Source organism: Saccopteryx bilineata, chromosome 2, assembly GCF_036850765.1.
Source record: "Saccopteryx bilineata isolate mSacBil1 chromosome 2, mSacBil1_pri_phased_curated, whole genome shotgun sequence".
Lineage (NCBI taxonomy): Eukaryota > Metazoa > Chordata > Mammalia > Chiroptera > Emballonuridae > Saccopteryx > Saccopteryx bilineata.
In genome coordinates this window covers 248565887-248579837 of record NC_089491.1, presented here as the reverse complement: position 1 = coordinate 248579837, position 13951 = coordinate 248565887, and the positions used below count along the sequence as shown (strand labels likewise).

Below are 13951 nucleotides of genomic sequence, written 5' to 3'. Positions count from 1 at the left end.
CGATGCTATGCCCATCCTGGGCGTCGCCATGTTGCGACCAGAGCCACTCTAGCGCCTGAGGCAGAGGCCACAGAGCCATCCCCAGCGCCCGGGCCATCTCTGCTCCAATGGAGCCTTGGCTGCGGGAGGGGAAGAGAGAGACAGAGAGGAAAGCGCGTCGGAGGGGTGGAGAAGCAAATGGGCGCTTCTCCTGTGTGCCCTGGCCGGGAATCGAACCCGGGTCCTCCGCACGCTAGGCCGACGCTCTACCGCTGAGCCAACCGGCCAGGGCAAAATTTGTATTTTTTATGTTTTTCTTTTTAATCATGTACCTCCTGCAATACCATGGGTTTTTCCCAATTTGGAGATGTTTAAACTTATGTTTATTGTGCAAAGGCAATGCTTTAGGGAAGTCTTTCTTTTTTGTCCTATGGCTTTGGGGTACTGGGACCCTGACCCCAAAACCAGATGTGAGATCCCAGGGGCGCAAGGAAGAGGCTTTGCTGATCTGCCATGTTCCTGGTCCCAGCCCCTGGGAGCAGGTTATGCACCCTGTTTACACCAGCATTGTCATTTTTTTTTTTTAATATTTACTTATTTATTTCAGAGAAAGCGGGAGAATCAGAGAGAGGAATAGATAGGGACAGACAGACAGATAGGAACGGAGATAGATGAGAAGCATCAATCATCAGTTTTTCATTGCGACACCTTAGTTGTTCATTAATTGCTTTCTCATATGTGCCTTGACCACGGGCCTTCAGCAGACTAAGTAACCCCTTGCTGGAGTCAGCGACCTTGGATCCAAGCTGGTGAGCTTTTTGCTCACACCAGATGAGCCCGCGCTCAAGCTGGCGACCTCGGGGTCTCGAACCTGGGTCCTTCCGCATCCCAGTCCAACACTCTATCCACTGCGCCACTGCCTGGTCAGGCAGCATTGTCATTTTTAGAGCAGCTGTTACATACTTTTGGGATCCCTGAGCACCTCAAAAGCAAGGGATAGCATGGGGGACGTGTGTAGAGCTCTGCCTTGAGCTCTCCTGAACTAGCTCTGGGACCTTGGCAGGAGCTCTGCCTATTGAAACCTCTTTTCACACCGTCTTTGTGTATCTTTTTTGTTATCTCTCACCCTTCCCCAGTCCCCTGGGCTGTAGGCTTTGACCCCTGGGAGATAGGGACCTTCCTGATGGGTCCAGCTCCTCTCCATAGCTAGGGTCTCCCACCGTGGTTCCTCCCAGGCAGGGAAAGCCGGCATGCTCCTTGCTCTTCAGTTTGGGGGGGAGGAAGCCCTCATCCGGGAGAAACAGATTTTTCATAGGACATATCAGGGTTCCTTGAGACATGGTGGATGAGGATGACTCCCGAATTCCGCTCTGGAAGGGTATGAGATAAGGGAGTGAGAGAATCTTTTCCTGATTGTGTTTGGGGGAGGAGAGTTTTGTCTGAGAAGCTGCAGTTCTGCGGTGTGGCCACAGAGGGGCACCCTTGGCCTTCAATCAGCTTCTCTCTGACTGCCAATGGTCTTTCCTACATTCATTTCTTCAGCAACTAATTATTAAGCACGTACCCGGCCTATACCAAGACCTGGGGATGCAGTGGTGACAAAAACTGACAAAAGTTCCCCAGTGGTGTTTATGGCCTAGCAGGAGAGACTACTCTTAACTACTAAGCAAATCTGTAAAATAATTGCCAATTGTGTTAAGTGCAGTGAGGAAATTAAGAGGGAGTTGAGCTAAACAGTGCCCAGGGAGGGGGTGTCTGGAAGGACAAATCTAGATAGACTATTTGGGGAAGTTCCGTCTAAGGAAATGTGAGACTGAAGGAAGAAGGACCTTCTGGACCAGGAGAGGACTTCACAGTTTATTCTGAGAAAGGGGAAAAATGGGGAGTGTTTGTGAAGAGAAGAGGGTTTAGAGAAGCAGGAGCAAAGACAGAATTTTTGTGCTAGGATGGAGGCTGTGAGAGAAGGAAGGAGATGGGTGGGTTTAAGGTATAGTTTGGAGGTAAACCATCCAGACTGTTGAAAGCTAGTAAACAACACACTTCTAAATAATCCATAAGTCAAAGTGAATAATAAAAATACCTTGAACTAAATAAAATGAGAAGACAACATGTCAAGATTTGTTGCATCTAGCTAAAGTTCTGCCAGGAAATTTTATAGCACTAAGAGTATACATTGGGGGAGTGGGTCTCAACTCAATAATCTAAGCTCCTACCTCAAAGACCTGGAAAAAGAAGAGCAAAACATACCTAAATCAAGCAGAAGAAAGGAAATAATAAAGAGCAGAAATCAATGGAATTAAAAGGAGATAAGCAATAGAGAAAATCAAACAAAAAACTGTTTTTCCCCCACAAGATCAGTACAGTTGGCAAACTTTTAGCAAGATTGACCCCCCCCCCCATAAAAGAGAAGACAATTTAAAATATCAAGAATAAAAATGGGTATTCCTAAAAATCCTGCAGATACCAAAAAAATAGTAAGGGAATATTACAAACAACTCTACATGTGTAAATTTGACAACTTAGATGAAATGGACCAATTACTCAAAAAAAACTACAATCTTTTTTTTTTAAACTACAATCTTCACAACATAAAACAGATAATTTGAATAGCTCTGTACCTGTTGAGGAATTCCTAAGTCCAGATGATTTCACTAGAGAATTTTCTCAAACATTTAAAGAAAAGTTAATAGCAATTTTGCATGATCCCCCCCAAAATAGAGGACAATACTTCCTAATTCATTGTATGCAGTTAATATTACCCAAATACCAAAACCAGGCAAAGGGAGTACCAAAATAGGGGGCAAATCTCTTATAAATATACACCTGAATATCCTTAACAAAATACTAGCAAATATAATTTAAAAAACAAACAAAAGAAACCACTACACCATTGCCAAATGGGGTTGATTATAGAGCTGGGAGGCTGGTTTTGTATTTGAAATTTAATCAGTGTAATTCACCATATTAAAATCATATGTTTATATCAGCGAATGAAGAAAACAACAGTTGACAATATGTGTCATCTTTTCACGATCAAATTTAAAAAATAAGAATGCAGATGAAGTTCCTCAACTTGATGAACAATATCTACAAAAATCCTACCACTAACATTAGACTTAATCGTGAAAACTGATTGAATGCTTTTTCCCTAAGATGGGAAACGGGGTAAACTTGGCTGCTCTCACCACTCTTAATTCAACATAGTCCTAGAAGTTTTAGCCAGTGAAATAAGGCAAGAAAAGAAAGGCATGCAAATTGAAAAGTAAGAATTATAGTTTTGCATGGTTTTTTTTTTTAATTTCATTTATTCATTTTAGAGAGGAGAGAGAAAGGGAGAGAGAGAGACAGGAAGGGAGAGAGAGAGGAGGTGGGGAGGAGCTGGAAGCATCAACCCCATATGTGCCTTGACCAGGCAAGCCCAGGGCTTCAAACCGGCGTCCTCAGCACTTCCAGGTCGAAGTTTTATCCACTGCGCCACCACAGGTCAGGCTGAAAAGTAAGAATTAAAACTGACTCTACAGATGACAAATTGCCAAAAATCTTAAGCAACTTACCCTCCCCCAAAAATCCTAACACAAATAAGTGAGTTAGCAAGATTGTAGGATATAAGATAAACACAAAAATCAATTGTATTTCTGTGTACTAGCAATAAACACATGGACACTGACATTAAAAATATAACGCTGTTAATTAATAAAAAATAAAATAAAATAAAATATATAACACCATTAAAAATTACTCAAAAAGCCTGACCTGTGGTGGTGCAGTGTATAGAGCAGGGGTAGTCAACCTTTTTATACCTACTGCCCACTTTTGTATCTGTTAGTTGTAAAATTTTCTAACTACCCACTGGTTCCACAGTAATGATGATTTATAAAGTAGGGAAGTAACTTTACTTTATAAAATTTATAAAGCAGAGTTACAGTAAGTTAAAGCATATAATAATAATTACTTACCAAGTACTTTATGTTGGATTTTCGCTAAGTTTGGCAGAATAAATCTTTATAGAACAACTTACTATAGTTAAATCTATCTTTTTATTTACACTTTGGTTGCCCTGCTACCACCCACCATGAAAGCTGGAACGCCCACTAGTGGGCAGTAGGGATCCGGTTGACTACCACTGGTATAGAGCGTTGACCTGGAATGTTGAGATTGCTCGTTCAAAACCCTGGGCTTGCCTAGTCAAGGCATATATAACAAGCAGTCATTGAACAACTAAAGTGAGGCCACTTATGAGATGATACTTCTCACTCCTCCCTTCTTTAAAAAAAATCAGTAAATAAATATATATTTTTTAAATTGCTCAAAATATGAAATGCTTAGGTAGAAACCTAACAAAACATTTGTAGGATTTATATGCTGAAAATTTAAGATGCTGATGAAAGAAGATATAAATAAATGGAGAGATATACCATATTCATGAATTAGAAGACTCAAATAATAAAAATTTCAGTTCTTTTCAAATCGATATACAGTAATTTAACTTGAATCCTATAAAAACCCCAGCAAGTATTTTTGTAGGTATAGTGATTATCCTGAAATTTATATGGGAAGGCAAAGGATCTAGAATAGCTCAAATAATTTTGAAAAATAATGAAGTGGAAAGAATCAGTCTACCCAGTTTCAAGACTTATTATATAGCTACAGTAATCACCACTGTGGTATTGGTAGAGGGAGAGACACATAGAACAGAATGGCAAATCCAGAAATAGACCCACACAAATATACCCAACTGATTTTTTTTTCTTAACTTACATGCATCTAGCTGATTTCTGACAAAGGTACAAAAGCACTTAAATAGAGGAAACATAATCTTTCAAGAAATTGTACTGGAGCAATTGGATACTGTAGGCAAAAAAAAAAAAATGAACATCAGTCAAGCCTCAGACATTACACAAAAATTAACTGAAAAGGTTTTTTTTAAATTAATTAATTAATTTATTCATTATTAGAGAGGAGAAACAGAGGGAGAGAGAGGAGAGAGAGACAGAGAGAGAGGAGGGGGGAGGAGCTGGAAGCATCAACTCCCATATGTGCCTTGACCAGGCAAGCCCAGGGTTTTGAACTGGCGATCTCAGCATTTCCAGGTAGATGCTTTATCCACTGCGCCACCACAGGTCAGGCCCCTGAAAAAGGTTTTTACAGACCTAAATGTAAAACTAAATCTTTTAGGAAAAATAGATGAAAATCTTCACAATCTAGAGCTAGGCAGTGAGTAGTTAGTTTTGATTCCCAAAGTATAAGCCATGAAAAGAAAATTTGATAAATTGTAATTTATCAGAACTACATACTTTTGCTTTTCCAGAAGAACCTGTTAAGATGAAAAGACAAGCTGAATGGGAGAAATATTTGCAAATCCCATATCTGACAAAGGACTAGTTAACACATATAAAGAGCTCTCAAAACTTATCAGTAAAACACACACACACACACACACACAAATAGACCCATTAGAAAGAAGGCAGCCCTGTCAGATAGCTCAGTTGGTTAGAGCATTGTCCTGATACGCAGAGGTTGCTGGTTTGATTCCCAGTCGGGGCACATACAGAAACAGATTGATGTTCTCTCTTCTCTCTCTCTCTCTTTCTCTCTCCCCCTTTCTTCCCTTCTCCCTTCCTTTCTCTAAAATCAATGAATAATTTTTTTAAAAAAATAAGGCAAAAAGACTTGAGACATTTCAAGGAAGAGGATATACATATGGCAAACGAGCACATCATTAATTATTAGCGAAATGTAAATTAAAGCCACAATGAGAAAACCACCTCTCAAAATGGCTACTGTTAAAAATAGTGCCAACACTAACTGCTGGCAAGGATGCAGAAAAACTGGTTCACGCCATACACTGCTGGTGGGAATAAATGGTACAGCCATGCTGAGAAAAAATTTGGCAGTGTCTTTTAAAAGTTAACTTCTACTTACCATGAGACCAAGCAGTTGCCATCCTGGGCATTTACCCCAGAGTAACAAAGACTGTACACAAATACTTACAGTAGCTTTATTGGTAACAGCCAGTAACTGGAAAATATCAAAGATCCTTCAACTGATGAATGGGTAAACAAACTGTGGTTGGTACGCAGCATGGAATACTACTTGGTGACAAAGAATGAACTATGGATACAAGCAGAAACATGGGTGAACCTAGTTTAGCATAGAAAGCCAGTCTCAAAAGGTTATATACTACATGATTCTATTCATATACCACTTCTGAAATGACAAAATGGAGAACAGATTCGTGGTTGCCAGGGGTTAAGAAGGGAGTTCAGGGCAGGAAGGCAGTGGTGTGAGTGAACAGGTAGCAGGAAGGATCCTAGTGAAGATGGAAATGTCCTGTGTCTTACCTGTGTCAACATCAGCATCCTGGTTGTGATATTATCCTATACAGTAGTTATACAGTGCTTACCACTGGGGACTCTTGAGTGAAGGGTACATGGGGCCTCTGTTATTGCTTATAACTACATGTGACTATATTTATGTCAAAGTGTAGTTTAACCCTTGAACGATGAGTTTTTTCATGCTTGCTGACCCCAAGAATGAGATTTTTTTTTCAAAAACTGAAATTAGGTCCAGTTCCAGTTTTATTAACTTAAAATCATGTTTGATAACCAATTTATGGAAACAAGAAGAACATACGTTTGCCTTTTTTTAATGTTGCCTTACACATGTACGATCGTACTCTGGATAGTCAGGAGGCATGAAGACGTACATGAACATTCGTACTACTCAAAGGGTTAATTTTTTTAAAATTCCAAACCTCCCAGAACCCCACCATTGATGGGCAAAGACCCAAGCCCTTGGTGTGTATCCTGCCCACTGCTCTGTCCTCTGCACTCCACTCTGTCTACCTCTCCAGCCACTTGCTGTGTCTTCATACAGCCTGAGTGTTAGTGACTCCCTGGACCTCGCCCTGGAGCCTCTACACCCCATGGGGCTCCTCTCCCCAGAAACGCAGTGCCCTGCATTGGGGCCCACCGGCACTGCAGGAGGGCATTGCATGGGGTAGGTATGAGATGGGAGGTCCCTGGGGCGGTAGGGACCAGTGTGAGGGGTGCCTGTCGGGGTGGCTGGGCACCAGTGTGCAGTGGAAACCACATGAAAGGTTGAGGACTAGAATCAAAAGCAGGGTGGTATATTCTCTTCCCCCCCACACAAAACCATAACTAAAAATTACTCCTAGTGGTTGATTTTATTGATTTTTGCATCTCACTTTTTGCCTCACCATATCAGATATCATTTGCAAACAAATGTATTAAAGTAGGGCCTGGAGATTGGCTGGCCATTGGGAATGAGGGAAGGATGGAGGCGACTGAGGGTGGGTCAAGGTTTCCCAGAACTGCTGTCCTTTCTCCTGTGACTCTGAAAATAATTCTTAGCTTTTCTTAAAGATTTTCCATGCAAATGTCTCCAATAGAGGCAATGGAAAGACAGAGATTCTGTCCTTCCCCTGTGGAAACTCAGAATTCAGGGGTGGGTCATTGGACAGTGAAATTCAGAGGGTGTTTTGTCAGCATGTAAAGAGGAAGTCAGTGAAACCAGGAGGTGTCAGGCACTTGTGGGGTATGAATGGCCTTGGAAAGGGCTTCTGGCTGCCCTTCCTAACTACCCTCTTGCCCTCTCCCTGCCTGCCCATTCTCTTGGTGGCCCATGCAGGTGTATGCCCATGCTGGCGCCACACTGGAGGGGAAGATGTACATTACCTGCGGTCGCAGAGCGGAGGACTACCTAAAGGAGACACACTGCTATGACCCAGACAGCAACACCTGGCACACTCTGGCGGATGGGCCCGTACGGCGGGCATGGCATGGCATGGCCACCCTCCTGGACAAGCTGTATGTGATCGGAGGCAGCAACAATGACGCTGGCTATAGGAGGGATGTGCACCAGGTAAGTGGGGTCAGGTGCACTTGTTATTTTTTATTTATTTATTTATTTACAGAGACAGAGTCAGATAGAGAAACAGACAGGAAGGGAGAGAGATAAGAAGCATCAACTCACAGTTGCAGCACCTTAGTTGTTCATTGATTGCTTTCTTATACGTGCCTTGACTGGGGGGCTCCAGCTGAGCCAGTGACCCCTTGCTCAAGACAGTGACCTTGGGCTTCAAGCCAGCAACCATGGGGCCATGTCTGTGATCCTGCACTCAAGCCGGCGACATTGGGTTTCAAACGCAGGTCCTTAGCGTCCCAGGCCAATGCTCTATTCACTCCACCACTGCCTGGTAAGGCAGACTGTAGTGTTTCAATTTCCTATTGCTGCTGTGACAATTAACTACAAATTTAGCAACTTTTTTTTTTTTTTTTTTTTTACAGGGACAGTCAAAGAGAGGGATAGATAGAGACAGACAGGAACGGAGAGAGATGAGAAGCATCAATCATCAGTTTTTCATTGCGACACCTTAGTTGTTCATTGATTGCTTTCTCATATGTGCCTTGACCGTGGGTCTTCAGCAGACCGAGTAACCCCTTGCTCCAGCCAGCAACCTTGGGTCCAAGCTGGTGAGCCTTTTTTTTTTTTTTTCTCAAGCCAGATAAGCCCGCACTCAAGCTGGCGACCTCGGGGTCTCGAACCTGGGTCCTCCTCATCCCAGTCCAACACTCTATCCATTATGCCACCGCCTGGTCAGGCCAAATTTAGCAACTTAAAACAATGTGTATTCTGACCTGACCTGTGGTGGCGCAGTGGATAAAGCATTGACCTGGAAATGCTGAGGTTGCTGGTTCAAAACCCTGGGCTTGCCTGGTTAAGGCACATATGGGAGTTGATGCTTCCATCTCCTCCCCCCTTCTCTCTGTCTCTCTCTCTCCCTCTCTCTCCTCTCTAAAAATGAATAAATAAAATTTTTAAAAATTTAAAAAAATTAAAAAAAAAACCAATGTGTATTCTGACAGCTCTCTAGGTCATAAATCTTACATGGTAAAATTCAGTGCTGTCAGGGCATCTCTCCTTTATAGAAGCCCTAGTGGAGAATTCATGTCCTTGTTCACTCAGGATGTTGGCAGATTTGGTTCTTTGTGGTTGTAGGACTGAGGTCCCTGTTTTCTTGCTGGCTGTCAGCTAGAGGCCCTTCTTGGCTTCTAGAGACCTCTGCATTCCCTGGTATAGGCCCCGTCATCTTCAGAGCCAGCAACATCAGGTTGTCCTCACTTCTCTTCTCTCCTCAGACCTTCACATCTGCAACTAAGTGGTTCCACCCAGAAAATCCAGAATAAATTCCCCATCCAGTGTCCATACCTTTAGGCCTGCAAAGTCCCTTTTGCCATGTCAAGTAACACAAGTTCTAGAAATTAGGACATGGCCTTCTTTGGAGCGCCAGTACTGTACCTACCACAGCTGGAAAACCAAAGCTGATTATTAAATCAAAAGAGTAAAGGCCTGACCTGTGGTGGCGCAGTGGATAAAGTGTTGACCTGGGAACGCTGAGGTCGCCGGTTCAAAACCCTGGGCTTGCCTGGCCAAGGCACATATGAGAGTTGATGCTTTCTGCTCCTCTCCCTTCTCTCTCTCTCTCTCTGTCTCTCTAAAAAAAAACAACCACAAACAAGAACTGAATAAATTTAAAAATAAAATACTTTTTTTTTTTTTTTTTGCACTTTTCTGAAGCTGGAAACAGGGAGAGACAGTCAGACAGACTCCCGCATGCGCCCCACCGGGATCCACCCGGCACGCCCACCAGGGGGCGATGCTCTGCCCATCCTGGGCATTGCCATGTTGCGACCAGAGCCACTACAGCGCCTGAGGCAGAGGCCACAGAGCCATCCCCAGCGCCTGGGCCATCTTTGCTCCAATGGAGCCTCGGCTGAGGGAGGGGAAGAGAGAGACAGAGAGGAAGGCGCGGCGGAGGGGTGGAGAAGCAAATGGGCGCTTCTCCTGTGTGCCCTGGCCGGGAATCGAACCCAGGTCCTCCGCACGCTAGGCCGAGGCTCTACCGCTGAGCCAACCGGCCAGGGCATAAAATACTTTTTAAAAAAGTAAAATTTGAAGAAAAAAAAAAAGTAAAATTGTATGGTTTTTAATACATATTGCCAAATTGCTTTTTTCCTGACTTGTCAGTCAAGTGCACAGCAGTACAGCTTCAGAACACCTTCACCAGCATTCAATTTTATGGGTTTTGGGTATGGTTGCTGGTTAACAGTTGACAGTTTATCCCTGACCATTTATTTTTGCATTTCTTGAGTTACTAGTAGGTTGAACATTTTTCCATGTTTTTGTTTATTGTTTGGGATAATTCTGAAGACAAAAGAACATTGATGGTCAGTCAGCAGACAGCTATTTTCACATTTTATTTGTAGTCCTCGCTGGTGTGGGTGAAGATAGTATGTGGGACCTGTGACCTCAGTCAGCTTTGGTTTAGTGGAGGCGAGAGAACCAGTACCACTGGACCATGGAAATAATAGCATGCCAACAAGAAGACACCCACACATCTGGGGGCTATAGGCCAACTGAGGGCCCTGGAGATGGGACAGAGAGTGTCAGCCTAGCCCGTGGACAGGATGTTTCGACAGTGGCCCCAAGCCCTTCCTCCAGGGGGGCAGGGTTTGCCCCCAACCCCACATATCCCTCAACCTTGGTGTAAATCCAGGTGCTGGCCAAGAGTGCTGCCCTGCCCAGCTGTCCTTGGCCAGGCTGGCAGCCCTGTCCTAGCAGGTGCCTGGCTTTACTCCAGCCTTGACTTTGCAGGTGGCCTGCTACAGCTGCACATCTGGGCAGTGGTCGTCTGTCTGCCCACTCCCAGCGGGGCATGGTGAGCCTGGCATTGCTGTGCTGGACAACAGGATCTATGTGCTGGGCGGCCGCTCACACAACCGTGGCAGCCGCACGGGCTACGTGCACATCTATGACGTGGAGAAGGACTGCTGGGAGGAGGGGCCCCAGCTGGACAACTCCATCTCGGGGCTGGCAGCCTGTGTGCTCACCCTGCCTCGTTCCCTGCTCCTTGAGCCATCCCGCGGGACCCCTGACCGCAGCCAGGCCGACCCGGACTTCGCCTCTGAGGTGATGAGTGTGTCTGACTGGGAGGAGTTTGACAACTCCAGCGAAGACTAGGGCTCTGAGGCTGATGTCAGCAGGAAGGGAAGGGTAGTGGGAGCTCTGAGGGCAGCCCAGGCCAGAGCACTTTACCCCAGGGTATTGAGACCCCTTCTTCTGGCACCCCCCACAGGCTGGTGCTGCCACCTTTCCTCCACACCAGCCTGTCTACCAGCTTGCAGCAGGTATTTGCGGGGCTCTGTAGATCTCGGCTGTGGATCACCGTGCAAGGGGAAGTGCTTGGGAAGGCTCTAGTCTGCCAGAGGGAGGGGTTTACCAGGCTCACTTCTCCTCAGCTCAAACAGAGTGCGCTGTCACCAGCTGTCTTGGCCTTCCTGCTCCCTGGTTCTGGTTTCTGCTGGGATGAGAAGGTGTCCTCCAGAGAGACTTGGGGACTGACACCTGGATGAGAGGGCTGAGGCATATTGAGCCCCCTTCCATCAGCAGGGATGGGTGGGGTGGGCCCCTCACCTATCCAGCAGCCAGGGGTTTGAGCAATTGAGAGCTCCCAAGGGCTGGAGAAGGAGCAGAGATGCATAAGTTTGCTTGAAACTGGTTCTAGTGATAAGAAGATCCCTACAGCTGGGCTTTTCTAACCCCATGTTGTTAAGTGAAATAAATCATCTTACAAAAGGTACGAATTTTTCCTGTCGCTATGGTCCCAATTCATTTCACAGCCTGCCCAAGGCTGCGGCACCGGGAAGCACGGGGTTCCCTTCCTGGTGAGAGCTGCTGGGCGTACACTTCTGATATGGGAGCCAAGGCCAGAGCTGCTGCGTGGCAGTGGGAGGCCAAAAACCTGTCTCAGAGGCGAGAGCACAGTACACTTCTCAGGCTAGAAGGGTGTCACCTGGAGACCTGCCCCAGCCTGGTGACAGGTGGTTACCTGGCCTGCTGGAGTACCTTCTCTGATGAGTAGCTCTTCTCTGAACAATTGGCAATACTTCAGCCCCAAGTAAAGCTCATCCTGAGGTTCAGAACGGGCCCCCGGCCCTTGGGGAACCCTGTTGTGATGGGCTTCTCCCTTCGTCCTGTATCCTAGTGTGTGTCAGGATGGGGAAGCTGTACTTCCTACAGGTTTGCCAGGTGAGTTGAGTTCTTGGCACATCTGCTCCCGGGTGCAGTGGATGGTGCCTATCTGGGCCACCAGCCTTGCCTCTGCACATCAGAGCTCCCACCTGAACACATTCCTTTCCGGCCTGCCACAGGTTCTGCACCAGCAAACTCCTACCACAAGCCTCCCTGCCAGCGCCACTCTGCAGACAATCTATGATTTCCTCTCCCAGCTGGCTGGACAGAGCATGAAGACAACTATGTCTTCTCTCTGTTCCTCAGTGCCTTGCCCAGAGCCTGCTGCACCTGGCACCATGTTATGGATAGGAGGGAAGCAGAGAGGCATTGTGAGCTACTTGATGGGATGTGTGTGGGGGGGGCAGGCAGTCAGTTCTCCTTTCTGATTCTTGAAAGACTTTGGGGTGTGGGGGTAAGGCCAGTGGAAATTGCTACCTACTCCTTGGGGCCATGCATGTGACCATCCTCACTCTCTCTTGGGACCTGGATACTGTAAGGAAACATGCCCCCACTCCCTAGCCCCAATGTGATATGCACTTGCACTTCAGGGTTGCAAGCCCAGTGTTGACCCTGGTTGGTCACTTCCAATGGGACAAGGTGATCACATTCTCCAATGTCTTCTGCCCTGCTCTTGAGGGTGAGGTATTAGAACATGGGCTCAGAGTAGGGACCCATTACTTCCTATCTCTGCCACCACCTGGCAGGCCAGGCTAGCAGTTCCTGAAGACCCCAGAGGTATCTGGGAAGGAGAGCACCAGCAATGCTCCCCCTGCCGCACATCTTAAATATGTCCCAAATCTGCTGGTGCTTCTCTCCACCTAGAGCCATGAGTTCCTGACCACAACTTGACAAGAGACCTCTGGTCTGCAGGGAAAGAGGGTAGGGTCTGTGGCGCTCTGCAGAACATGGGGTGGGGTAGACTAGAGCCATTGAAGGGGTCCTAGAGGATGGGCAGCAACCTGACCTAACCACTGCAGCCTTGGGGCCCAGCCTGGTATTTGTGGCCACACTTCCCACCACCTCCTGCCCCTGGGCTTTGGCAGCCCAAGCTCGCAGGCCCTGTATTCATTTGGCTTGTTCATCTCTTTCAGCCTGCAAAATTCTCATCCTTTGATGTTGACCTCCTCTGGGAAGCCATCCTGGCCAGAAATGGTCAGCTTGGGCTCTAGGCTCTCACAGTTTACCTGTGTGGTGGTCAGTGGTCTGTGGGTGCCAAGGAACCCACAGCTTCTTCATTCTGGTATTCACCTGGCACCAGGCCAGGTGCATGGACATCATTCACTTAATCCACATTTCTTAGTCTCCAGATAACAGTGTAGTGGTGTCTTAGACAGATAATGGGCATTGCCTTTGACACCAGATCTCACCATCAGCTGTGAGATGACCGTGACGGCACACATGCAGGGGCTGTGGGTCTAAGTGACATGAGGTTGGGATGGTCCTTGTCCTGCAGGCAGTGGGGGAGACAGCCAGATATGAGATTAGAGACTACTCTGGGTGGTATGTAGATGGGGGTGGGTAGAGATCTGAGACATTCAGGAGTGGAGGCATTGTCCAGTGGTGTTTTTCACAGGTGGGAATTTGGGGATGAGGAGCTTTTTGTGGAGGAAGGAGAAAGAAGGTGATGGAGTTTGAAGTACCTGTTCATGAGCTCTGTCCCGCTGGGGTGCTTCCAGCCTTGGGGTCTGTGCCAGGGTGAGGCTGCCACAAACTGCTGGGCAGTCACTGCTGCCACATGGACTAATGCTGTCAGTGGCAGCCAAGGGGGCCTCCATGGGAGGGGCTTTAGCACTAGGAGGGCACTGCTGAGGTCATGACCATGCCCAGGAGGTACTGCCCAGAAGTGGTTTGGCCTGTTTACTTGTCTCCAAGAAGT

General features: G+C 46.3%; 2 protein-coding genes across 4 annotated transcripts in view; one reads left to right on the top strand and one right to left on the bottom strand.

Moving 5' to 3' along the window:
- Window positions 1-11635, top strand: part of KLHL22 (kelch like family member 22) — a 54351-nt gene extending 42716 nt beyond the window's left edge. For all 3 annotated transcript variants that reach the window (XM_066259898.1, XM_066259899.1, XM_066259897.1), the window contains exons 6-7: window positions 7630-7863; window positions 10657-11635. In XM_066259898.1, coding sequence (XP_066115995.1) covers window positions 7630-7863; window positions 10657-11022 — 600 coding nt within the window. In that variant the 3' untranslated portion in view covers window positions 11023-11635. The remainder of the gene's footprint in view (window positions 1-7629; window positions 7864-10656) is intronic.
- ZNF74 (zinc finger protein 74) overlaps window positions 1-13951 on the bottom strand; it is a 182051-nt gene that overhangs the window by 124221 nt on the left and 43879 nt on the right. The window lies entirely within an intron of this gene.